Raw genomic sequence first — 27,488 nt, forward strand, 5'->3', positions numbered from 1 at the left:
CAGTGCAAAACACTATTTACGTGTTCGGTGCTTGCTGAACTCGCTGGGTGAAGTTTTGTGAATAAAACTTACAAGTGACATTAACAAACAGGGTTTTCATGCACGACGAGCGCTGCCAAATCTCTAGTAAACACAAATTACAGGCTCGGAGACATGTTTCAGTTTAAAAGTGAGGTTAAATAAAAAGAAAATCCACTGCACAACGTGCTGCAACAGAAACCAGTGGATTATCTTTGTTGGCAATAGTACATCTAAAAAAATATCACAGGAAACTGTGTGTCAATATAAGATGAAGATGGACTTTAAATTTCAAATATAGTTATTAATGCAAATACTAATTCTTGCAAAGTTATGATACATGCTGAAACAGGTGTAATGTGAAGTGGGAGCACAAGAGCTAGAAATAAACCCTAATAGGTACATTTAAAAATCACACTTTCACTGTCTTCATATGTCATATTTAAGCATGTAACGTATACCAGCATTGATCAGTGTATTTTGGTGTAAAAGTGAACATCACAGGTAGCAGTTGTTATTTCAGAGAGATTTCATATGATTTATATGTCTGGAAAGGGCCCGAGAGAACAGTGTCTTATGTACGGCTATCTTTGAAGAGAGATGGATTTAGTGGAAAGAGGTATGATTAGCAATGCTGTCCGTACCTCATTAGTGTTCCACCGGTGTCTCTCCTTTGGCAGCGACGTGCATTTTGGTAGACATTCAAGCAGCTTCTTGGGCAGGTATATTTTCAAATGTCCATGTTCATCTACAAAAAGAGCATGATAAAAAAGAATATTTAGCACAAGCTCGCCTACCTTATTGACTTGCTCATATCCCTCTTTATCAGTCTGCAAGTCTCTCAGCAGCAAAACGCTGACAGTAAAACAACTATCCCCAACTGAATTAGGAAATTAATCTAAGGATAGAGTATTGCATACATTTTATTTTGTGGTCGACTAAATTATTTTACTGTGAAATGCATTCTATCGGGGGAGCTCACCAGAAATTTTTCAGTGTCAACTTGTAAAGGCTGTATCTATTCATTATTTAAACACAATAAACACCCTTGAGTGATTTCATAGTGTATGGGGATTTGGGAATCTGTGTGCTGCACAAATAATGTGGTATATTACTCAGGGAAATAATTACAATTACCAGGCCCAATGCTTACATCATAATGTATGTTGTTCAATTTACTTTTCACAATCAGTTCACAAGAATTAGGAAACAGTAGACCCTTTTGCATGGATGCATTCAAATGTTCATTTCATTCCATCGCTGTTTTCTTGCTTAAATATGCAGATAACTTAAGCGTGGACAAATTATATTTGCTTAGGGAGCGAAAAAAACAAAACAGATTAAATTAACAATATCATGAAGAAATCTAATATAAACAGCTATATGTTAGAAATTGTAAATTACATAAAAATAAGAATATTCTAAGCACGGATATTACAAGTGATAACAAGTTTAAACAAAAACAGGAGAAATTGTCAGTGTATCCATTTGTATCAGTAACAATAATATACAATTAGATGGAACAAAATCGGAACAGTCTATGTGGGAAAAGGGAACAGTTCATTTGTGTGGATGGGGATTTGTATAAGGCTGAGAGAATAGTCTACAATCAAGAAAGGGCAAAATAAGAAGTGTCTAGTATCTGTAGCTGCCAGTAAAGTTTGCATTATTCCTGTCCTCTATTCATATAGACTTTAAGCTTCTTCTCTCTTTTTTTCTAATGGATTTAAAGTCTGTTACACTGTAAATCTTGGATGTTGAGCTGTTTAATCCAGGTAATGTCCCAGCATGTGCAAATAAATCTGTTATTCAGTGCTTATGAGTTCAAATTAAATGTAAATACATTCACTAAATGTAATGCAAAATACAGCATTTATCCGTAATGCGATATAGTCTGAAAATATAGAAGAACAAGAAGCAAACATCACAGACTGAGCTGCATTCTTTCACATTTATATAACTGTAGGTTAGGCGTAATGGGCAAGTAAAGGGGGAGACCGAAAAAAAAGCCTGAATATGAGTGCTGACTATGGATCCCTGGGGTAGCTGATATCAGACAAATAGAGAAAAAGTTCAACCAAAGCAAAACACCACTATAAAGCCAATACAAATAATCCAGTAGTGCACTTCATTATGAGACTATACCAAAAGTGTCTGCAGCCTGCTTGCTGTATATCTCTGAAAGAGTGCAGTGCAACTGCCCAGAAACATCCAAAGAGAAAATTCAACTCAGCTGATCCATAGAGATGGATCCCAAGAATACCATAATCCATAAGGTGGAACGTCATCGCTCCCAAAGGAATGCAAGCATATCTGTGGTATCCGCTATATCCGTCTGTACCTATTATTTTACATGTAGCCTCATGTAGACCCTGTTTTATGTGAGCTTCACAGGTATCTGTAATGATTTTTTTCACCCAATTAAGAATCGCACACAGCATCTGCTCCTAGGTACCACCAGAGTAGTTTCACTGTCAAAACTAGATAACATGCTGCAAGTGAATGATCAGAGGCAGAGACAAAAGATGAAAAGAAGCTGTTTTATGTGGATACTCGTTCTCGGAGCAACAACTTCAAATGTGAGCAAGAAACAGATATAAAAAAAACACATTAAATCCACACTCTGATACCTCACAGGTCAGTAGAAAGTCTTAACCGTCGCCCTTCCTAAAAGATTTGCTGTTTAAAGCTCACATCCGTACATACGAAGAGTCCGTCTCTCCTCAGATTATTCGGGAGTTAATGCTCCCCTCTGGCACACCCTCGTATGACACCATCAACACCAAGCTCAAGTATGTCGAGGATTTCCTCACCGAGAGAGTTGTGATAGAAATCTACTGTAAGAGGATATGTCTGCTCAACCTGCCAGCAGGCTGAAATATTTTGGATGAGAACAGCATAGAGGACCTTGACAGATGTAATAAAATCTCCCACTTGGTTTTAATCATTTCGTAACCTTAAAATCACACCGGTCATTGCACAACGTGTTTTCGAGCAAAGCACCTTTGGTTCTACAACTTTGCCAGAGACCACTGAATTATGCAAAAAGCATCTCGGCTCAGTATGCCGCGCACATGAAAAGGGTGACACAACTGCAACATAACTGCTTTCTACTTTGAAAATGCCAGTCTTGTATTTGTCAGCTAACAACCCCCCAAGCGTCAAAGCAACCTATGTAAACCCTGCAAGACTAACAAGGTGTTAACTGGATCTCTCCTAATCCCTTAACCTTACAAGGATGCCTCTGAAATCAGGTTACCACCAAACTGGAGAATGATTAGATTACTAATGTGCTACATGTAAACATTCTGAATGTTAAAAGCATTTCGCCATTTTTATTTTGGTGTTAACAAATCTTAATTTTATACTGAAAAAAGTATACTTTCAATCCTCTGTATTTAATTTTAAATCAATATATCATACATGCAGTGCATTTAGAACAGTTTCCCTGGGACAATGCATTTGAATGAGACACACTCTGTGGACTTTCACTATTTTTCAGTCAGCGTAATGTTTCTGACTGGCCGATTCAGTCAGCTGACCTCAATCCAAGTGAGCATGTGTTACACTTGCTGAAGACCAGACTGAAGGCAAAATGTCCCCAAAACAAGCAAGAAACGAGTATGGCTGCAATACAGACCTGGCAGAGCATCTCCAGGGAATTTGCCAAGTATCTGTTTATGTCTACAGATCGTGGATTTCAGTTATTCATTGACAGCAAAGGATTTGCAACTAAACCTTTAACAGTAGTACTAACTGATCTATGAGAAAAGATATAGGTTAAGCTTTATTAACTTTAATACTAAATCTTCATAATGTCCAAATTAAGCCAGACAGAAAACACAAAGAAATTCTGCTGCTTTTATTTAATATTTGACATTAACATCATTCATTCAGTGGACCGGCGATAATGTTTTTTTTCCTTCCATTTTAATATAAACTAGAGAGAAACTAGGCATTTACTATGGAGGCTATTATTAACACCAGGTACAAAAACACCAGAGACCTTACAGTACCAAAACATCAGATTATATATAGGGCTAGTGTCTCTGGGGTTTGAATGACTGCATTTCTTTGACGAACAGGTTAACTACTGTCATGTTTCAAACAGCGTTCTGTGCTTTTTGCTGTTAAATAAACCATGTTTTTTAGATATGGCACTTCCTCAGATGCTCAGTTTTGGCCTTCTCTAATCTGGGAGTCCTTGTCTAACTTGAATGGGGTCTTTTAAAAAACATTTCTTACAAGGCTCTTAAACACACAAAAGTGAACTCTTCATTACTGAGGTTTCCTTTTACAGCACTCTAATAACTCTAAACTCTTTTTGTTCTGTCACCTGCTATTTATCAGAACTAACAATATTTCAGCTACAGTATATCTTTCTTCCACCGGGCTTTTTCACTGATGCAAAGGAGAAACTGTGAGCGTTCCTACAAAGTATTGTTTACTAATTAAAAATCTGTCCATTGCGGAATGTGGAATGGATATCTTGTATATATCCTGTAGTTTGTGTGTGATACAAAAACAGCCCTGAGGGGGCCTAGCAGGTTTAGAGAATATAGACAAGCTCTTCTTAATCAAATCGCCTGATTTGATCAGTGGATAAACAGGAACTTACCCACTAAAATTTGGCTTTGAGAATGTAAATGTAGCTCTTTTTTCTTAACCAGAAGTTGATCAAAGTCTATAAACAACTCTACTTCTTTGCTTTTCCCATGGAACCCCTGTAAGGTTTAATATTTATTTTGGAGTTTAAACAGCAGCCTTAATGACTGCCTGTACATTAGCCAAGAGAAGGATCCACAGAAAACTACTATTTGGTTGTAAAACACTAAAGTGCAAGACAGGCTGATACCAGAGCTTGTTACACGAGAGGATGTGCTGAGCTGAGCTGGCACACTGGAGCCAATTACATTCTAGGTCTTGATGAGTGAGCTCACATACAAAAGGCTAAACGGGGAGAGGAATGCTTTTCAATATAGAGACTAGAGGTCTGCAGCTTTCATGTTGCCACCACAGGCCATGTATGAGCTGAACAGTGGCAGTCTGTGCATGCTGCTGTATAATTTACATCACCCTTTGACGAATGGGTATAAAGATATATATATTTCTCTGTGATGATGTTTGGATTATCGCTGATCCTGGCTGCTAAGCAAACACTTGGGCCAAATTTAAGGGTATCTGTCATGCTAGCTTGCTCCAGCCCCACCCTAGAGATGAGAGCGAGGGTCATGAGACTGGAAAGGCTGACAAAAACAAATCTTTAATCAATATCTGAGCCCTGAACGCAAAACCCTCTCTCTTCCGTCTCTGTCTCAGAGCGCACTGGGAGTGACAGTTTTTCTTTTTAATCTGTGCCCACATTGTGGAGAAATAGCAAGCTAATGTTTTGGCTATAGATCATTCAACAAATCGCTGCTGGTGGTGCATACCCAAAGTAACTTTGAATGCAAACATTTTCCACAACAGTTCAGTGGCTAATATGGCTTATAGATGTGAAGAGGAGTCTAACTGTTCTTTTGTAGCTATACCTAGAACACATGGGAGGTGAATCAGAGAAGAACAAACAGTCCTGTGGATAAATATTTGGCCCTCGTCTCTGTGCAGTAAGAAGTGCTCTGAAACTGAATTAGGTCTATGGCAGTGTCTGTTATCATTATGTTGTATGACAGCCATCCACTGGGCTGGACCAAAAATTGAAAAAAAGACTTTAGCTTAGAAATTAGTGTGGTTAGGCAAATGAGATAAGTTCAGACACATTTCATCAACTGAGGTGACAAAATGTCAAGCAAACAGAGGCAAAAATGTGCTTTTTTATCCACTACAAAGCGCTGTATTCAAAAAACAAATTAGTAGTGCTGTACTGAAAACAAAAAACAACATATGCAAAGAGGTTTTGCCTTGATGCAGACTTCCACATGAAAATTGCAATGATGGTCACATCTTGATCACTTAAACATCCTTGAAGAAATACGTGCATTTATCGTGACTTTTTATTAAGTAAAGGGACATTTCTCAAGACTTCCTGAACACCATTTAATGTGTGGTGCTTTCATTTGTTGTATCTTTTGAAACTAGCAGTGATGTTTTTTTCCTAAAGCAGCCAATTTTTCTAACTGTTTCTAAAGGAATATAAAAAATTAACTGCATTATGTTTCAGTTTGTAGGTAAGATATCCATGGGCTATGAAAACATAAAAGCATAGGCCTGCTAAAATAGACAGGAAGGAAGAAAAGTATAAGATATATATGCTTTCTATCTGTAGCATGCAGACAAATACTAGAGCACACATGCAGTTAATGCATGCACAGACAGTAAGAAAATTCATGAAATGCGTAGAGAAATGTATAATGTGTTGTATGTCTCATGCAGTAGATATAATGACCAGACATACAGAAGGTGACAGAGTGGACCTACAGCTCACACCATCGGTAGAAACGAGGAACATGTTAGCTTGATAAAAATCCAGACAAAGTGTGTTCAAATGTGAAGCAGAGATGAACTTATGCAGCCAGGGGGAAATGGTCAACTGATAACACGCTGGAAACTAAAACCAATTAATCTAGTTGTGAGATGTGAAAAAAATGAAGAGGAAAGAGAAAAAGTGGGCTTAACCTGCATGAGTCTATGGCCAATGCATTTACTGTAACGGGATATTGGTTTCAGTAGCCTAAAGATGTGTACACATTTCTGTGATCCATCTAATCCCCCAAATCCTTGCACAAACTATTTTTGGTCAAACGCTGTGATTTCCACATTCATTTAACAATTCTGACAGCTAAAATGGCTTGTTTCTAAAAAAAATTAATCGACTGCTGATCTTTAATTAACTTGATACAGCTTTAAATATATCACACAACAACAAAAACGATTTTCTCAAGTTTCTCTTTTATTTCCACACAGAAAATCTAAATTCACTAATTAAACTGATTTGAAATCTCTAATCTTAACGGGCTTGAAATGTTTCCAAATATTACAAAAACACTATTTAATTCATGCAGACCTTTAATCTATATCACTGATTAGGCTGTACCTAAAAGAAAAAGTGGTTGCTCTTGTCCAGTAGTGAACCAAACACTTGATTAGACGAGAGTCTATAGCCAAGCACTTGTGGGAGATCCTGAGCTGAGCTTTAAAACAACACAGGACAATTTAAGTAGTGTCAAATTTCCCTGGCAATAACGACAATAATGCCTATCGTCCAGGGGCTGGTCTCCCCACAGCCTGATGGCTCTTGATGAGAACACAGAGAGGAGTATGTAGACGCAGACTTAAAATAGCTATGTTTTAGTGTAGGACGGGGAAACCAATTATCTTTATCATTTGGCCCATAGCCTGTTCGATAACACTCTTACATCTAGTGAAATTACAAACTGCCCACGAGCAAAAAAAGTGAACTGGTGAACTTCGCTATAGCACAGCTATGGTACTATAAACCTAAAGCAAAGAGACCATTATACGGCGTCTAGTGAAAGAATCAAGGATGGTTGTTTGACCGGGAATGCACACAACAGCTGTTGTAAAAAATGCTAAAGGTTTTTTTCCCCCGCTGGGAAAGGGAGAAAGCATCTGCATGCCAGCGAGAGATCTGAATAGGACTGAATCTCACTGGGAACACTTTCTTATGCCGTTGTGCTACAAGATGCAACATGTGCAGTATTGCAGCTTTCACTATTTACATTTACACTGTTTACATTACCTCAATGGCCATATGCTGGACACACTTTGTCTCTGTGTAGTTAATAGTATACTATAATGTAGCATAATAAGCAAAGACTGTCAAAAAGTCAAACAGCTCAAAAAAAAGCCTGCGCCTATTACTGAAAGTTCAACAAACATGTACACATGGTTAACTGCCTGCAACAAACTGAAAATGACTCTTTATGTGTTCTCAGCCCTCACCACGCTCACCCATCCATAAAAATCCCATCTCAAGGAGAGCAGAGGTGAGGTCTCTCTCTCACTCTCACTCCCTCTCTCTTGCTCTTGTTCTCTTTCTGTTTTTTCCCTCTAGCTTACACATGCACACAAACAAAACCCTTCTTTCTGTATCATAACTACTCCCACAATTACTCAGACGATTACTCAGATCAATGGTTTACCTGCTTGTTTGAGCTCTTGTATTCTGCTACAGAGTGTCCTGGTAGGCAGAAAACCCTCCAGGCTGAACACATTAAACGGGGTGTCTGACATGGGAACAGGATACTGTAATACCATGCAATAACATGAGGGAAAACAGCAACACTGGCAAAACGTATTGTCAGTCACAGTTGTCACACATGAAAGGGTAACGCAAAAGTCTATCAAAAATGTTCCCGTTACAGTCTGCATCACTGTTTCATAGATCTGCACTGGCACTCCCTTGGCATTAAATCTTTCAAAACATTCTCTGTTAAAAATACCAAAAAGATCTGGTGCAGCAAAGCTCTTCCAGTGACACATATCGAGTGAAGAGTCTAACAAGGGGTTGGGGGTGATTTCAGACTTACTATTTAGAAATGACAATACATGAGCACACTTAATTACCCAGTCTCTAGCCTAGATCAACAGAGTCTCCCAGCAGTGAAGAGACTGGTGTATTCATTAACAATGAAGGCACTCCTTTTTGCAGAGGAACAATCTGCTTTAGAGGGGACCGTTTTTTTCAATGGAAAAAGACAGAGGCTAAAATTCAGGCAATGTTCTCTAAAGAGGAATGAAGGGAAAATCACCACAAATAAAGTCAACACTTTGGCCTATATTTCTGATTGACTTGTTTTGGTCATGACAGAAAATAGCGCTTGTGCACAGACTTGTAAGCGCACTGAACCAATCCCTACAGAAGCTGGCTTTTACAAGTCATAAAAACCTCCTCTATGATGTCTGATCTAGAGTTCTGATCGAGTGCAAATGAAATGAGAGGGAGACAGAGACGAATATTAACCCATAAAGGAAAAATATATAGGATGCTATTTCTTTTATATTTGGTCATACACTATTTATTTTTCCAGCATTTTTACAACATACCGTTAACCTGACTTGATACCCCTCCATCAAATACAGGTTTAAGAAAAGCAAAGAAAAAGCAAGTCCTGGGTCATAATTGATGGATCAAAGCGTAAGCTTTCTCTCTGAGGGTCTGCTCAGGTCCTGATCCCCTGGCCTCAACCTGAAATCACTCTTAGTTAACGACAACACTTCAACTATTGACAGCGTGATCCTGTAAAGCAGACACTTCAATCAACAGAACAGCCGGAGGTGGTGTTGTGTTGGAGAAGAATAAAAGAGGGAGGGGGCATGGGGACGGATGAAATCAAGAAGTAAATAAATGAATTGATGGATGAATAATAGATTGGCCAGCTAGTGGCCTCTTGCAGCAGCAATGCAGTATTAATAACTGACTCTTACTGTTCGTCTCTGTGTCATCACTGATATTCTTAGGTGGACCATGGCCAGCATAACACACTGCTGATCTGTACATTCGATCCGGATTACGAACTTTCTTCAGTCCTTCAGGAGGCAAAGAGAAAAGTAGAGAAAATCGAGGAAAAGAAGCATTCTCCCAGCCTGTGATACCTAAGCAAACTCCCCCATGCAAGCAACATCAACAGAAACTACACACAGTTTTTTGAAATGCATTTAAAACACACAAGAGCTGTTGGGAAAAATGTGATGGGAATAATAATAACACCAACAATAATCAGGGTAATAATACATATTGAATTTGTCTATTGGTTGTTTAAAACAGTGAAGCTTTCCATCAACTCAATCTTTTTCTCTCTACAAGGAAAATGCCCCTTGATATAGGTTAGTATAGCTCTGGCCTGTTTTGATATGGGTCAGTAACACTTCTTATTGTGTCATTGGTGAGCTGGAAGAATCAATACAATCAACCAGTGGAGACCCTGCAAAGCTGTCGGTAAAGGTCTATTACATGCAGACGTCTCAGCAACCACAGACTGGACATGGGTCCCACCCATCCATACTTCACTGATTCAATTAAAAGCCTGGGAAAAAATGTAGCTATATCCTGATTCCACACAAAACTGGCAGAGCAAATCGTCTGGCATCACGAGGAGGTTAAATTCATCCTTCTTTACAAAACAGCAGAGAAATATTTATGCCATTGCTGCACAAGCACTTTTGTAAGTTAATGGCTGACTGCGTGTTTACTTGATGTTTTCCTGCTGCTTCACCCTGAACTTTGAGTGAAATGATAAGATCGTGAAACTTTTCAAACTGTGCCTGCGTTAAAAAAATGAGAAAAAGCCCTTCCTACACGGGCAGAAACCGCAGGCCTTATTTACTACATTTCAAAAAGCAACCTTTATTGACTGTTTGGATTAGTCTTGGATTTATGCAGGTTAACACACCTGTATGAACTTTAAGTGTGAGTAAACACTCCCTTCATCATTGGATTTGCAATTACCTGATTTTATATTAATCAAAGTGTGCTACATGATTCTGGTAGGCTGGGAAAAATACCATAGGATTTCAATTCAGAGGTTAATATCATGATTGCATTTTCACATGGTGTTTTCTTTTCTTTACAAACCTCCTTGTTTTATTTCTCACATTTGGCTGTAGTACTGAAATATCTATATGGAATTTCTGCTCTAGCGGATTCATAAGACCACTGGCTGTAGTTTTATCCAGACCAGTGTCAGTGTGAGACATATCAAGCATGTCCTTTCAGTGCCCTCCAGGCTTTGTACTTAAAGTAACGGACACACAGAGCTTTTTATGAGTGTGAAGGGGGGAAAAAAATAACCCCAAGGGGATAGACGATCAGTTAGGCTGGAGAGAAATACCCCAGGATGTAAACATTACACCACGACGTGAGGCTGGGTCATGGCCCCTGGGTTTAACACAAGATGTAACCCTCAGTTGTTATGGGCCATCATAAGACCTGCCAAACAGCTAAGAGCGATCGACGCTGCCCGCATACCACAAGGACAAAAGGTTAAGGAAACACTGTTGAGCTCTCTTAGTGGCAGCCAGACATTCAGGAACACGTCATGTAAAAACTGTAAAAGCTGTGTTCGTTTAAACGTTTTACATTCCTGCTGAAAAGCCAAAAAGACTTGGTTCAAGTGGAATGATTCACGACAGCTTTATGTAAAAGCTTTAACGGCCAGGTATGCATGAGAGTATATAGCGTTTACATGAAGGTATGAAGCACTCTCTGTCTCTTTATGCCCCCCTTCCTCCTCCTTTTTCCACTGACCGGCCTCATAGGAACTCTGAAAATAACTTGACCGGCTCAGCAATGGGACTTTCAAGTCAAGGTTTGCAGTGAGAGCTCCTCGTGTTGGGGGAGACATCGCGATTATCAGCTACAGTCTATTTGTTAAGTTCAGCTATGTAGATGAATTCATTAGGACTATACACCATAGTGAAGTCATTACTATCACAAAACCAGATGTCTTCATTTTTTTTTTGTCATAGCCGCAGACTGATCCCTCATGTAAGTGCGCTTCTGTAGCTCAATACCACCCCCTGGTGGGACTCGCTTTAGTGGTTGGCACACTGACATCCAAACAACTAAAATCCCAGCGTTTTATCATCTCTCCTCACATGGACCGAGACAATTTGAAACATTACAATAATTCTACATCAAAAAGAATTTGTGTTTGAGGTTACTGACACCAAAGACTGACAGATGCCTGTTTAATTTTAAACCCTGCAAAAAAAAACATAAAGAACAGCTCAGAAACAGCTGGACCATTTTTTTAAATTAAAAAATGTTGTCTTTCTCAATTCAAGCAGCCAGTTTAAAAAAGAAAAGAAAAAGAAAAACCTAGAAAGACTCTTTTCTGCACCCTAAAGCTCTATATAAATCAGCAAATATATATAAAAAAAACAAGAACATATGATTTGAATTATCTACCACTGTATTCTGTTCAATAAAAAAGTTAGATAATTATCAATAAATCAATTAAAGTAACAATAGCAAAAACGTAGGAATACACACAAACTATAACATGTAAATAATCAGGCGTTTAATTCTAAGATCATTGTTGAAAATATATATTTTAACATATACACATTTCATCTGTATCAAAAACACTGAGATTGTAAATAAGTAACTGGCTCCAGACAGCTTCAAATACCATTATCAGTGAAAAGGCGCCAGGAAAACCGGTCCGTTTAAAAATCATGGATCACATCTTTATTTTCATGCAGGCGTTGTTTAATTACTCACCCAAAAAATCCATGGGCCTGTCTGAATGAGATCAAATCTCTTATGCATATGGGTTGCAATAAAATATTCCACTAAGAAGGAAAATAATTAAGTCTAGTGCATTTCATTTCAAGTTAGCAAGCCGTGTGAAGTCAGCTGAGGAGGGGAGGGAAGTCTTCGTTTTGTCCTATCTGTAAAGTAGTGTAATGGGCAGGCAGGCTGCTGGAAATCCTACTCTCCATCCTCCCTGCTTCCTCCGGTGTGATGGCATTTCAAGTGCGATAGGGCATTGCGAGCGGAGTAGGCATCACAACGCTTTGATGCCCGTGTTTCGGACCAAATATAGGCCAAGTAGTATTAATTGGCATTTGGAAAACGGAGGCTAATATTCGCTCGTTTAAAAACAATACATCACTTCTGGCTCATAAACACTATCCGCTGAAAGCCGAAGAAATTTCTCGCGCTTCAAGAGGTGGGGGACTAAACGACCCTCTCCAAGAGGAGAAAGAAAGAAAGAGAGAGAAAAAACAAGACTTACAGGCTACATTTTAAATCAGACATGTCTTAATAATTAGCCTATTGTAATGCCGTCAAAACAAGCTGCAAAAAGCGGCTTGAAAACAGAGCCGTATTGACATATAAACTAACACAACCAAGCCGCTTTTAAAGCTGGGTAATAAGGGAAGAAGTTGGTCGATGCCAATGACATGTTGTCATTAACTTAGCCTTGTTGTTAACAACTTGAATTGCTCGTCATTTGACAAGGAACCCGAGCACAATAAACGGTAAACACGGCACTTTTGCCACGCTATTCGTCCCAGTGGCGTGCTTTTAAATGTGGGCTACGATGGGAATAGTAGCTTGGCTAGAATGCAAGCTAATATTAGCTGGCTAGGTGATGTCTCCACGTTTTAGCAGCCTATTCGGAGGAAAATAGCGGAGCCGCTTTCTACCGAAAATTTCTCCGCTCGGCTTCACGCGTGTGTCATTTCCGCACGGAGTTGCAGCTCTTCCAAAACCCACACCGCGGTCATACTAGTAAATTAATCCCATTATATTTCTCTTACCTTCCGGCTTGTTTTCGGCAGCCATTTCCCCTTCACGCGCAACATCCTCCTCCTCCTCACGACCGTGGGTACCACGCGCGTGCACGGCGAGGACAGCACGAGGAGGGACCGGAGGAGCAAGCGGCGAGTCGGTCCGACCGAGGCGAACTTATCATTGGCTGTGAGGCGGTGACTGACAGAGAGGCTCCGGGATGAAAAACAACACATCTCACCTCACCTTGGCACCACCAGCCGTATTTTGTTAGGGGTTTTTTAAAATATAAATATTTTTATTTAATATATTTTTACAGCTCAGAGGCAATGCTGGTCTTTAAAAGACGGTATAATAAAAAGGGAAAGAAAACTTTAATGTCTGGCAGGTTGCTTTCATAATTTTCCTTCTTTATTTATTTATTTTTTTAGAAAATGATTAGACTGTGAATATTAAATGCTTCCCTTTTGAGCCACCCCACCCAAGTTGTTTTACACTGTCATTTCCGAGTGACGCAAAACCAGTTATTAGAAGAAATTAAGTGCCTAATGTTCTTCATTAATTGTTTTTTAATCAAAGTCTGCTTATCTAATCTGATACTGGAGACATGAGCTGGTTCGTACAACTAATAACTGGAGGTTCAGCCTCAGAAAAGAAAAAAGAGAGAGAATTTTCCATAATAATCCATCATGGAGCACTTTGTTTTAAGTTTCATTTCCCCGTATTTAAGACACCGAGTTTGAGTTGAAGACAAATATGCAGCCCTGTAAAGAAACAAATGATAAAGCATTTGAGACATATTGGACAGTTCTCTGCGCAGACTGTCAATCATGTGTCCGTTTACATTGGGGAGCCTGCAGACTACTTTTCCCCCTGTAGGCCTGTCTAAATGATTTCACCACAATACTGAAAACCGCATTGATTTCCAGGAGATGTGGATACCACCTCTTGTTTCACCATGAGGGAGGCTGCCGGCGGTGGAGTCCATGTAAACAGCTGTTTCTGGTCCAGAGTTAACTTTTAACTCTACCCGCTATATGCCACGGAGGATTTTCTTGTAACTGCTATCATTATGGCGCAATCACACATGCTTGACAATATACGTTAAATGGCTAGAGGCAATCTAATTACAGATCACTGTGCTTAATCGCTTCAACTGCGGCACTCCACTCAAGGACAGCCTTTAACAGGCTGCTGGCCGTCAGCGTTGAAATGCAGTGTATAGTTTGAGGTGGTGCTGAAAGAACAGCTCCTCTGCTGCCTACTGCTGCGCCTCGTGCAGTCAACGGCTTGTTGTTATTGCGAGGAGAGTAATTAATGAAAGACCTAATGTGATTTTCTTCACCCCCTGTCTTAATTGCTTCTATAGCTGAATGTGATGCAGGCAATATCCCTTTAGAATTAAGGCATACACGTTCCCTCTAAAATGAGCAATATTCATTTTCTCTCACATAAAAAAGAACATTCGGTGTATATACATAATATTTCTCCCCTGCACGTTATTTAGCCATTATATAGTATCATTTGCAAAACTGAAATAAAATAAATCAGGTTGAATGAACACTAAAGTAACTTTAAAGTAAATTCGCGGATGGCTGCAGTGCAAAAACAACAACAACAAAACAAAAGCAAAAAAAAGCCGGGTTACTTCATAATTCTTTCCTACGCATTATTCCTCATAAGCACATCAACTGCAATTAATGAATTCAAACTTAAATATGCACAGGACCGAGTCGCAATGTGTCAGCATTTAGGAAACGGCCGCGGAGTTGTCGCTCATCCCAACACCAGGGGGCGACAGAGCGCGAAGAGGAGACTTGGAGCGACATAAGTGGCACAAAGAAGAGATGACCGGGTGTGAACATGGCGTCTCCCTTAGACGATGATGAGCTCGCCAGTGATGATTATTATTCCCTGCTAAATGTCAGAAGAGAGGTACAAAATGCAGCTGGAATCTGAATGATTGCGTGTGCGGATTCAGCATCGGTCGTCCTATAAACTTTATACTGCTGTTATTAAAGCGTTGCTCCCAAACATAGATGAAACATTAGCTAGGCAGCTAACTAGTGACCCTCGACATTGGTTAACTCTTCGGTTGTTTCAGTGAGCACAGAAGGGTCGTGGGGTGACAGCTCTGGCAGCGTAATATGTTGCTTGTGCAGGACAGAGAATCGGTGTGTTTATGTGGCAATCTAAGAGCTGATGTTTCCGGACTGGCAATTGTTTTATTTTCAATTTCACATGTATGTCATGTACTTTGGAGAGTGCTAAGTAGCTAATGTAACTTCGGAGCTGCAGCATGCAACACGCAGTGCTGATTATAGTATAAATGGACTTTTTAAGTCTGCAAGAATCGGACGTTTTTGGTCGTGATTATTTACTTGTAGCAGCAAAAAGCATCGTGTTTATCTGAAAATTCGTTATGCAAAAGAAAACCATTTGCTGGCAGGCTAAAGTGTATAAGTATACTGAACTATAAATGTTATTATAATTTGCCACATTCTTAAGCAAGGAAGGTAAAAACTGATTCCGAATCGGTTATAAAAATATCACTCCGAGTGATTTTAAAACAAAATATGCTGGGGTAATGGTAGGCTAGATTACATTTTTAAAAACAATTTTTAATCCGCGTTATGTTATGTTGTAACTATGCTGTGCTCTCTTTTTTCCCCTTCAGGCTACGCAGGAGGAGCTGAAGGCGGCATACAGACGATTATGCATGCTCTATCACCCAGACAAACACCGGGATCCTGAACTAAAGAGACAAGCAGAGCACCTTTTTAACCTTGTACACGAAGCTTATGAAGGTAAGAAGAGCATTGATCCCATTTCCTTTTGATTTCTTCTTTCTCAACCCTGTGTTGAACTGCTGATGCTCTTGAGTATGTTTTGACGTAAAGAAAGCATACTGATGGTTTACATTTTGAATCTCTTTCTAGTGCTCAGTGACCCTCAGGCACGTGCCATCTATGATATCTATGGCAAGCGAGGACTTGATGTTGAAGGATGGGAGGTGAGTCTCTCAGTGACTTGTGACTTGTTTAGACGTCTTCAGTGCCTATGACATATCCTATGTTGAGTGGCTGAGGTCGCTGCCAGCATTTATTGTTCTGTGTGATCCATTGATTGATTGAGTGCCTTGTGGTCATATTTTACATCCAGTGCCAGCAATGATAGAAACAAATAAAATGCTGGGACTTTTTTCTCCCTTGGGTCCACAATGTCTGGTGTCTTCAAACATATTTATCCCTCAAGTTTTGTACAATCAGTTAAAATAGTTTCTACAGTCTCATTCCAGGAAATTGCTGACATTTGAGATTCCTAATAATCTGATACTGTGATTATTATTCCTTATATTGAGGCAATGATTGTTATCCTCTCACTTATAAATAAATAAATTGCAGTGAAAAAGTAGCTAGAAATGAATAGAAAGAATCAATGATAATCACTAGTTATGGGCTGTGTTGACGTGGCATATAATTACGGGGAGGGAGGTGCATGTCAGGTTATGATTGTCTTTACATCGTAGGGTTTCAGAGGGGTTTGCGGTTACAATGTACCTACACGGTTGATTTCCCACTGAAGCATACATCACATCCATAATTAGAAAGAATGGTCGTTGTGTTGAACTATTGTTTGCTATTAAGTAATATACACTGACACACCTATAACTTCCTTTGCACGTGCGAAAAACTTCAATACCAGCTCTGTAGCGTTCTGAATTTCGACAATACCGATTACAAGAGTCAACTTATTCATTCTTAAAATACTGTATATGGAATTCATGATAAATATGACATGCATTGCTAGTCAAAACCAAGCGTAGAGTAAATTTTGTAATTAAATTTTCAGAACTGTGTGGTGTTGTGGTTTGTCTGTGTCTTTCATAGAAAAGATGCATGGTCCAAAACACAAACTCAGTCTTCAGGGGTTCACAAGCTAGTGTAATTCCAGTGCCAGTCTTATCTGTTCCAAATCAAATATGTGGATCCGTCTGCAGTGGTAACCCCATGGGAAATAAGGGAGCAGTCAAAAGTACCTTGTAACTTCTGACCAAGTTCATTGCAAGTTGGCAAAACAATATTCAGAAATTCAAAAAGAAAAAGCCTCCTGTCTTTGTTAGTGTTCAAATATCTCTTAGCTGGATATCGACATCTTGAGAAAGCTGATGGAAACATCAAGAGGCACGCATTAAAAAATAACATCCTTAAAAAATGTAGCGTTGGTGCCTTTGTGTGAAACTGTTCTACCTTTGCCTTCATCTAATAATGCTGGACTGTACAAAGTATGATGCAGAAAGAACAAATATTTACAGAGGAAGAATATATGGGAGAGTGATTTATATATTTATTTTTATTTATTTATGTTTCCAAGTGTAAACCTGTATCTGCAACCAGTCCGTTCTGCTCGGTTTACATTCAAATAACATATCTTCTGCCTGCAGGTGGTGGAAAGGAAAAGAACCCCTGCAGAGATTCGAGAAGAGTATGAGCGTCTTCAGAAAGAGCGAGAGGAGAGAAGACTTCAGCAAAGGACCAACCCAAAGGTATGTTTGAGGGAAGATAAGAAACCTCGCATTGAAGTGAATAAAACCCAGGAATGGTGTGCATTTTTTATGAATTTTCAATAAACACTGTATCGATTCGTGATAATTTCACAGGGAACGATTAGTGTGGGTATTGACGCCACAGACCTTTTTGACCGGTATGAAGAGGACTATGAAGATATGGTTGGAGGTGGAGTCCCACATGTGGAAATCAACAAAATGCACATATCACAATCTATAGAGGTAACTGGTTGCCCCAGGATTCTTGCTCTTCTATATATTGGATTAAGAGATGCCAATGAGTCTGTGATGGCTTTTGGGAAAGATGTTTGACTTGATGCTAATAACAGGACTCACAGTTTTATGTATTCTACTGCAGGCTCCTCTCACTACAAAAGACACAGCCATTCTGTCTGGGTCCTTGTCAACCCACAATGGAAACGGAGGCGGCTCTATTAACCTGGCTTTGAGAAGAGTCACATCAGCTAAGGGGTGGGGAGAGGTATGCTGTGTTTTCAGTGGGCATTGCACACTCCCTAGTACTGTAAATTGCTGGGATTTGTCACAAAACAGGCGTGTGTGGGTTTTTAATAACACGCTATGACATTTTAAGATGTGAGACGTTTTTGCTGTCTGTGTTTAAACAGGTAGAGTTGGGAGCCGGAGACACTCACGGACCTTTCCTCGGAATGAAGATATTCCGCAACTTGACGCCTCGATTGTATGCTTAGAAGTGCTAGAGAAAAACAAGTCAATCCTCGATATTTTTGCAACAACGTGAACAATTTCACCGATTTCTTTATTTTGCGTGTTGTCTCAGCTTTGTGACTGCTCAGTGCGGGCTCCAGTTTTCATCTCGAGGCGTGCGTCCTGGGTTCACCACGGTGCTGGCCCGTCACCTAGACAAGAACACTATGGGGTACCTGCAGTGGCGCTGGGGGATCCAGTCTTCTATGAACACCAGCATAGTGAGGGACACTAAGAGCAGCCATTTCACCTTCGCAATGCAGGTCAGGAGCCAGGAGTGATATTTAACTGAAAATCACAGCCGGTTATCACAGTATCACCAAGATTAACGCTCACATTTTATCTCTGCAGCTTGGCATTCCTCACACTTTTATGATGATGAGCTACCAGTACAAGTTTCAGGATGAAGACCAGACGAAGATTAAGGGCTCAGTAAAGTATGTTGTTAACGAGCAATATGTGTTCATAATGGAACCCCTGTTGTAGGTCATATTAACGTTGCTTTTCTGGTGTAAAACTCTAGAGTGATTAATGTTTCTATTAAATGAAGTTTGGGTGGGATAATTGTTGTGCAGGGAACTGGCCTGTTAAAGTAAATGATGGGTAGAGTGGTTGTAACTTTGCGCTTTTGGTGCAGATCAGGGTTTTTTGGGACTGTGGTAGAATACGGTGCCGAGAGGAAGATCAGTCGGCACAGTGTCCTGGGGGCCACAGTCAGCGTGGGAGTGCCCCAAGGTGTCTCCCTCAAGATTAAGTAAGTGTAACTCGTTGTTCCAATTTCCCATTCATTGGAGTTTCCCGAGTTTCCCTCAATTTCTTGTTGCCATTTCTCCTTTTTTTTTCACAAATTGGGAGTGTGTATCTGCACATGTTAACACAGGATTCAATACAATATGATGTTAGGTGTTCCTGGGGTATGATTTAAAAGCAAGTGTATGTACAGCTTACATTTTATTTTTAGACACAGACAGACTTAAGAAGAGCATATCACATAAATTAATCATCTGAGAAACAGCGCACAGCTCACTCTCCCACTTGACCTGGAGTTCTGCAGTGTTTTCACTTTGCTGTGTTTTCAACCTCAGGCATATGACTATAGATAGAAATATTAAAACCAACTCTGTATCCACAGACTTAACAGAGCCAGCCAGACGTATTTCTTCCCTATTCACCTGACTGACCAACTCCTGCCTAGTGCTGTATTTTACGCCACAGTGGGACCACTGGTATTCTACCTCGCCATGCAGCAGCTTATTATTCGGCCATATGTGCGGGCCCAGAAGGAACAGTAAGAAACGTTCTTTACCTTAGTTGTTTCACGCAAGCGGTGTTATTGGAAGTAGCGCCACATGTATTATTATGGGCAGATTTTATGAGCTCATTTTATTTCTCCATTTATCTTTGAACTCAACAGAGATTTGGAGAAACAAAGGGAGAGCTCGGCCTCTGATATAGCCAAAAAGAAACAGGAGGCAGAAGCTGCTGTGAGTATTTTACAAGTTGCGGTGCCGATCCTGCGTTGTTGTCAACGTTAGATAAGGGATGCAGGTGTTGTGTCTGTCAAGCAGTATTATTCTTGCCAGTAGAGAGAGATGGGATTAGATAAAATGCAGAGCATTAGTCAAATTCATTAGTTTAATCCACACAATGTAAAACCTCATTATTTGTGTCTCTTTTCATATCTAAAGGTCTTGCTCATGCAGGAGTCAGTGCGCAGGATCATTGAAGCTGAGGAGGCTCGGATGGGTAAGATTAGTAATATTTGAAGAAAGCGGTATCCTGAAAATAATGTTATTTGTTAAGAAAAAATATAATAATTTTGGATTCAGAGCTGTTTTTTACATTTTGAGCGAAATCTATTGATGTCGGCTTGAGTTTTGCCCAGTACAAAGTGTAAATTCTCACATATTGCAGCATTTGGCTACATCAAAAGCAAAAAAATCCTTTATTAGCAAAAGAAAAAAATCTCTGTTTTCACTTGTTGATAATTCCTACCACACACTTAAAAAAAACATAGAAAACACTGTAATCATCTTCTTCAGAGGTTCACTAAAACCGACTTTCCTTTGAGTATCAGGTAACTTGCATTGTTCACACCAATTTCTTTTTAAATGAAGCTAAAACAGTTAATAAAGAACTATAGTTTTTAGTGGATTTTTGTGACCCTGCTACTTTCTTTTTAGCTGGTGATAATTAGTCTTCTTTGTCAGTTTGTCTTTGATAAGCAGAGGAACAAAAAGCTTTGAGCAGACAGCACAATTTTCACCTTTGGGAGTTTGACGAGCGATAATTGCCTTATGACACCTGTCACAGTTGAGATTGTTTGATTTTTAGTATCATCGGCGGTCCTTTAGACTTCAGGCCTATAAAGTAACAGTTAATAACAGTGTGTGTGCGCGTGTAGTGACAGGCATGCAGCTGCTCTTTTCTATTTAATTGACCGCACTCATAAATGGTTACAGTGTTGTTTATGCAGCCTGTGATTAAAATGAATTATGGTGTTTTTATGTCTTTTTATTGCGCACTTGCAAAATTACTTTTACAAATGACGAAAAAAAAGTTCACTGGTCTCTTCACAGACTCTTTAGCTGCAACTGCTGGCACATAACGTTCAAACTGTGAAAATAGAGATTTGTGTTTAATAGTCAACCTTGGTTTTCTGAACTCTTAATACTAAACGGGTGTTTTATTGATGTTTTATTGCAGAAGAAAGGTTTTAATGTTGATGCTGCTTACTTAAACAGGTCTCATTATCCTCAACGCTTGGTACGGCAAGTTCGTCACAGACAACAGCAGAAAACACGAGAGGGCAAAGGTCATTGATGTGACCGTGCCACTGCAGTGTCTGGTGAAAGACTCAAAACTCATCCTCACTGAGGCTACCAAGGTAATAAGTCAAGGCTTTCAAACTCAAAATGTAACACTTGAAAAGTCAGTTTTACAAGTATAGTGTTTATTCCAAAATTTTTTTAAGAATTAAGTGTTTTCCTGCAGAAAAATAGAGTAGCCTCACAAGTTGACATCCACGGCTCGCTACGTTAGTCTCTTGGCAGTGCTGCATGACTTTGTGTTCCCTTTCCAGTCAGGACTCCCTGGCTTCTACGACCCCTGTGTGGGGGAGGAGAAGAGCCTGAAGGTGCTCTATCAATTCCGCGGGGTCATGCACCAAGTCCTGTCAGGAGACACGGAGTCACTCAGGATACCAAAGCAATGTAAGTCCTTTGGACAGTATGCTTATGCACTCACTGGCCACTTTTTTAGGTACACCTCTTCAGTCATTTTTAAATGCAAAATATCTTAACAGTCAGTCACATATCAGGAATTCGTCTCATTCGGACATGTAGACACGGTCACGATGACCTGCTGAGGAGAATGGGAGGGAGAAAGGTGGCATATTTATTTGTGCCAAATTGACTGAACTGAATGTTTCCGAAACTGCTGATCCATTGGGATTTTCCCACACAGCCATCTCTGGTGTTTAAAAAAAGATAAGTGAGAGTGAGTTCTCTAGGTGAAAATGGCATGTTGACGTGAATAGTCAGGCTGATTCAAGCTGATAGGAAGGCAGTGGCAACTTAAATTGAGCACTGCTTACAAGCAAGGTATGGAGAAGAGCATCTCTGAATGCACAGCTCTTTGAAACTTGAAGCAGCAGCAAAAGACCACACTGGGTGTCACTCCTGTCCACTAAGAACAGGGAACTGAGGCTGCAATTCAGACCAGCCCAAAATTGGACAAAGGAAGACTGGAAAACCTTTGCCTGGTCTAAAGAGTTTTAGGATGTTTTCAAACCTATAGTTTGTTTACTCTGGTCCAAATCTGTTGCTGAGTTTATAAACTTGTAGGTATTTCCTGTAATATGTAAATGTAATGCCATCAGTATGCAACAAAATCTTTGAGCAGCGTTTCCAGAACTTTATTGAATCTATGCAACAAAGAATCGAGGCAGCTCAGAAGGCAAAATAGGGTCCAGCCCAGTACTGGCAAGATGTACCAAACGAAGTGGCCGGAAGTGAGTACAGTACCAGCATTTCCACAATTTCTATAGAGTTAACATACTTGCAGATTCATACTTTTGTTTTCTGTCTTACCCATCCTAGTCTTAGATGTTTTAGACTGCAGGGTAAATTGACATCAAATCTAAAAGTCTTTTTGATATGTTAAACATGAGATTTTTATTTGTTTGTTTATTTGTTTTTTATTTATTTGAAAATGTCTGTTAAGATATACCGTGCTAGGCTATCTGCCATCTCGGCATGCCCGATCTGACTTTGTGGATGTTATTTCTACTTTACAGCTCACAGGATTGATGCAGACACATAGGAGCACTCTCCCGCTGACCAAAAAGACTCACCTCTTGACTGTTTAACAGAAGATGGATAAAACTCTGTTTTAGATACGACATGGATTCAAGTCTCTGTTACGCAGAAATTGTGAATTTACTTTTTTGTGTTTATATTCATTTAAATATGCAGAGAGGAATAAAATCATCACAGACTGGATTAATCTGTGTCTATGGACTGGGTCGCGGCCTGCTTAAAATTCTGATGTGACACCAAAATCAATGGCTACCATCTTAATTCCCCGGTGTCCTCGGCTCTTTGGTATCCATTTATTTTTGGTATTGCGTGTAATTTATAACAGTTCTGTGTACTGTATTGTACAAAAACTGCAGTGCCTGTGTGACTGAAGACATGAATGCACCTCTGTTTAAATGCCATATGATTAAAATCTATCTCTCATGTTGTTGAACTATTATTGCCCCTTTATTTAAAAACACAAAAAGAACCAAAACACCTTTTTTGTCATGCTTTTGGTATGAACTGTCTTTACTTTGTTGTAGCCAAGAAAATAGTCAACTTGCTTTCTTCTTAGCGTTCTTTTGTTTTTACCAGAAATAGAAGAATCGCTTTCTTTTGGCCCTGACTCACAAGTGCGGGTATTTCAGCATGTTTGATTTGCCAGATATTCATAGTGGATGCCCCTCCTGCCACAACCCCGAAGGCATTTGTATGTCGCTCCATGAACAAACGCAGTTCTTTCACTTTCTGGATGAATGTAAAAGATACTGGAAACCTGAGTCACAGCATTATCTTTGCCTGGTCGGGATGACTAACGGGCTCTGGGATGAAATTTACTGGAAACCACGTCAGTTGACTAATTGAAATCTAGGCGTCTGTTTCACTTCAGTTTTCCTTTACTTAAGACTCTTTCGGCAGAGGACCGAGCATTTTAATGGACTGGACTAGTTGTCGAAGACGTGAGGAGCACTATGGATGAAAGCAGCAGCTCCGACCCGGACCAAAGTCCGCCTAAGAAGTCTTCAGCAGCTGCAACAGCGTCAGCCTCATCTTTCAATGCAGATGTAAGAGTCCCTAAAAGTTACTTGGAAATATAGAACCGATCAGGTTAACAGAAACAAAAACCGCGTTAATTGCATTTTTAGTCACCTTATCCTCCTCGCGCAAAATTGACCGCAGTCGCAAAATCTCCAATACACCGGAAATCGATCATGGCAGTTTATCCACAAATACACAAAATCTGACATCAACCTGCCTCGTTTGGATATTAAATTCCTGTAGGAAAGTAAAACTTCTCATCAAACCGCAATGAAGGCGAAAAGACGATCCTCATAAGGTGGGACAGACAAAACATAGCAATGCAGTAGATACAGAAGAACTACGATCGTGCATAATTGTAACATTTTTATTTTTCTTTGTTTCAGAACTTACAACTTAGAATATTTCTGCTGTTTCGCACATTTTGATACAAAAAGTCCATATTTGTCCACAAGTAATAACATTTTTCCCTCATCAGTTATTTATGTCAAACCGAAGGGGCTGCCTCATGCCGAAGCTTGCTTCTTAAAAAAGTTAGGTCGAAATTTCGAATGATCTTAAAATTTGTTATTTTTCATTTACAGAAAACAAACTTTTTTTTTCTGTAGTGATGTAAACGCATTGTTATAGTGACCCACTACTGAGGTTAGAGTGAAGAATAAAAATCTGCACCTTAATTACTTCTATTGTGTTTTCACCAGCACTTACTTTTAGGCCCCAGTCACAGTCAGCTGCTGGCTGGACGAGTAATGCAACCACGCCTAGTGGTTTTACATTCAATTGAATGTAAATGCCAAACATTTTGCCCAAGACACCACTCTTTAAAAAGGAAAATATGCACTTAATAAAAACAAAAACAACTTCTTAGTTGGAAATAAATGCTTTTCCTGTATTTTGGCTGGGAAAGTAATGCCTCAAACCCCCCAATGACCCCAGAAAGTTTGTTTCTAACTAAATATAAACATTGCTAGGATAATATTTTATACAGGCGAACATTGGTACAATTATGATATATCTCACCCCCACTTTGCTGGGTGGAGTAATAGATATAGTGCACCAAGATTCGTATGATTCATGTTTTTAAGGAGTCTAAAATGTGTCAGAATGTTGTCGCTTCAACTTCTCTTTGCAATATCAGATTTCAGTTCTGATAGCAGTCACACCCAACGTGGTTTGTAAATAGTAGTAATCTGCACTACTGTAGTCTTTTTGTGTTGTAATTCCTTATTATTAGGCTGTTCAAAAAGCTCCATGAAAGACCTCCATTGAATCCAAAATTGTACAACAGCAATACTTACTGGGACCAGGCCTCATTATAATATCATATCACCCCAGTGGAGGTCTTTCTAGGTTTGCTTTTGGTTCCTAGTTTCCAAAGGCAAATTGTGAGTCAGAGCATTCAGCTATCAAGCTTCTCTCCCTTGTAAGCAGCTCCCAGTTTCGATTTGATTTACAGACATCTCCTCAAATTAGGTTTAAAAATGTCCTTTTTAATAAAACCCAGTTAGGGCAGAATCCAGTGACCTTGAAACATTCTTAGTTGTTTTGTTATAAACTCTGGCTGCTGGGAACGGCACATGATGCACTTAACATTTCAGTCCTTATGCATTTACTAGTGTACATCACTGACTTCTTTCTAACAGTTTATATTTTGTCCTTGTGTCCGTGTGCTCTCTTTATCTTTCTGTTTTTGTTCTCTTTTTTTAAGGTCCTGGAGGAGATCTTCCTAAATGTCCCTGCCTGTCAGGTGGTTTGTGTTTGTCAATTAGTATGCCATCAGTGGAAGGAAGTGATTGACAGCGAATCTTTGTGGAGAAAAAGGTGCAGAAGAGAAGGGTATCCCATCTGTAGTTTTTCAAAAAAAACAGGACTGGAAGTTGTTTTATTTCTTGTCCAAACAGAAAAGAAATCTCCTCAAGAATCCAAATGGAGAAGGTAAGTAACCATAAAATGAACTTTACTTAACATAGTAGTATGATTCATTTTCACATAAATCCAAAACATTTAAAACACCATTACTATTACTATTATTTATTTATTTGTTTATTTTCTAGAAGGACTGAATGGCTGGAAGATCTTGAGAAATGGTGGCGATCAGTGGGTTGCTTAGGAGACCACATCCAGATGAAGCAGTCAAAACAAATGTTGCAACCTCTTTTGAGTGAGTATTTAACCCTAACGGATATACAAATGTAACTGATCCTCTAAACCCATAGACGTAGAGATGAAAATGAAAATTTCATCTCTGCGTGATTTTATGCAATGCAGACATGTGAAATGTTGGATAATAACCCAGAATGTTGAATCTGTTCATCTGGACGTTGCGCTTTTCAGTGGGAGAGAAGTCACTTGAATGAGTGATTTCTCTCCCAGTGAAGTGAAATCCTGGAATTTCCTTACCTGGATATTTGAGCATGCATCAAGACTTGTATAATACAACATTTTAATTATTATTAATTGTTATTATTTTTTTTATCATTCATTATTTACTTTTCTAGCATTAAAAATTATATTTAAAAAATATTCCAAGTTGTTTGAAAGCTGGAAAAAGAAATACCTTAAAACTTTCTTACAGTATATATGAAATAAGCTGCGTAAATTATTTGATAGAAACGATTTGATGAATAGTGTCTATTTGCTGTTCGAAATTGTTCATTTAAAAAAGGGGGAAAATCCCCGGATGACCCATAGCGGAAGTCTCCGTCAAGAAGGCTTAGAAGAGTGTTAGCTAGGTATGTTTTCCGGAGTATCCCCGGTGTTTTACGGTATTAACATAATCAGTCTGTGTTCTTCAGTTACTGCGTGCTAGAGAGTGCAATCACAGTGGGAGTGACTGTTGTGGACGAACTACCTTTGTAGCATTTTAGAGCATAACCCCGCCTATGAAAGGCGACTCGAATGTCTCGAGGTAAATACCACCGCAACTGACAGGAAGGGCAACGTAACATGAGAGTACAAACCATGTATTCCCGTAAGTGATTACTTTGACTGTAGAAATTAAACGAGTCACTTGTCGTTGGTTAAATTTAGTCTTGTAACATTATGACTTCTAATCTATAAAACAGTTGGACCTTATCTCTAGCTGCACTTCCGCGTTGTCGGCTACAAGTGGGTCAGCACCAACGACGTTAGAAAAGACTTGTTTTTAGAGAAGACAGCGAGGGGGGTATAGTAACATCAGGCTACTTTACAGCCCTTGGTTCGTCGCAGGGCATGAAGAGGAAAACGAAAGTCATGGGTGCAAGTCACAGCTATGGTACTGCGAGTTCAAAGTCTGGCACAAGCTACGTTGTAGCACAGCACGCAACCTCGTCCTCGGCTCAAGAGGTGAGTGCCTTACTGGACTTTTAAACACAAGGTAACTGCTGAATGAGCTTTGTCTATGCATGTGCTGTTTGTTGTCCATCAGCCAGCAACGGAAAAGAGCAAAGTGATAAAGTTAAGCTCAGGTTTATATAGTGTCAGTTTACAACAAATAGTTGCCTCATTGCGCTTTATATTGTCAGGTAAAGACGCAGCAGTATTGGAGAAGGAAACAAGGGTACTCAACAGACCAATCACAGGGTTTTGGGGTTGCCCCCTAGAGACGTGAACGCCAGGTTACAGAGTTTCAAATGGGTTTGCAATTCCTTTTTTT

At 39.5% G+C, this 27,488-nt stretch overlaps 3 protein-coding genes across 8 annotated transcripts in view; 2 read left to right on the plus strand and 1 right to left on the minus strand.

Moving 5' to 3' along the window:
- camta1a (calmodulin binding transcription activator 1a) overlaps positions 1-13,346 on the minus strand; it is a 272,046-nt gene extending 258,700 nt beyond the window's left edge. Inside the window, exons 1-3 of the mRNA XM_013910458.1 lie at positions 13,249-13,346; positions 9,406-9,507; positions 663-766 (exon numbers count right to left, since the gene is read on the minus strand). Of these exons, the coding sequence (XP_013765912.1) occupies positions 663-766; positions 9,406-9,507; positions 13,249-13,273 (231 nt within the window). The 5' untranslated portion in view covers positions 13,274-13,346. The remainder of the gene's footprint in view (positions 1-662; positions 767-9,405; positions 9,508-13,248) is intronic.
- Positions 13,347-14,998: 1,652 nt separating this feature from the next.
- Positions 14,999-23,267, plus strand: dnajc11a (DnaJ (Hsp40) homolog, subfamily C, member 11a). The gene is made up of 16 exons (XM_005731677.2): positions 14,999-15,154; positions 15,897-16,026; positions 16,159-16,232; positions 17,664-17,765; positions 17,880-18,008; positions 18,145-18,267; positions 18,413-18,486; positions 18,586-18,775; positions 18,864-18,949; positions 19,150-19,266; positions 19,645-19,800; positions 19,927-19,996; positions 20,201-20,258; positions 21,257-21,399; positions 21,595-21,724; positions 22,810-23,267. Exons 1-16 carry the CDS (start codon positions 15,083-15,085, stop codon positions 22,833-22,835), a joined length of 1,680 nt encoding a protein of 559 aa, XP_005731734.1. The 5' UTR covers positions 14,999-15,082; the 3' UTR covers positions 22,836-23,267.
- A 294-nt stretch (positions 23,268-23,561) lies between these two features.
- The window catches only part of LOC102211775 (F-box only protein 6-like), an 8,281-nt gene continuing 4,354 nt past the window's right edge, over positions 23,562-27,488 (plus strand). Inside the window, exons 1-4 of one of the 6 annotated variants that reach the window (XM_005731679.2) lie at positions 23,562-23,877; positions 25,560-25,786; positions 25,906-26,012; positions 27,062-27,178. In XM_005731679.2, the coding sequence (XP_005731736.1) occupies positions 27,065-27,178 (114 nt within the window). In that variant the 5' untranslated portion in view covers positions 23,562-23,877; positions 25,560-25,786; positions 25,906-26,012; positions 27,062-27,064. Of the gene's footprint in view, positions 23,878-24,088; positions 24,150-25,559; positions 25,787-25,905; positions 26,013-26,340; positions 26,823-26,916; positions 27,179-27,488 lie in introns of those variants that run through there. The other 5 variants (XM_005731681.2, XM_005731680.1, XM_005731678.2 and 2 more) reach the window with 5 other exon arrangements.

This window comes from Pundamilia nyererei, unplaced genomic scaffold (genome assembly GCF_000239375.1).
Source record: "Pundamilia nyererei isolate P.nyererei 1_Seehausen unplaced genomic scaffold, PunNye1.0 scaffold00044, whole genome shotgun sequence".
Classification (NCBI taxonomy): Eukaryota; Metazoa; Chordata; class Actinopteri; order Cichliformes; family Cichlidae; genus Pundamilia; species Pundamilia nyererei.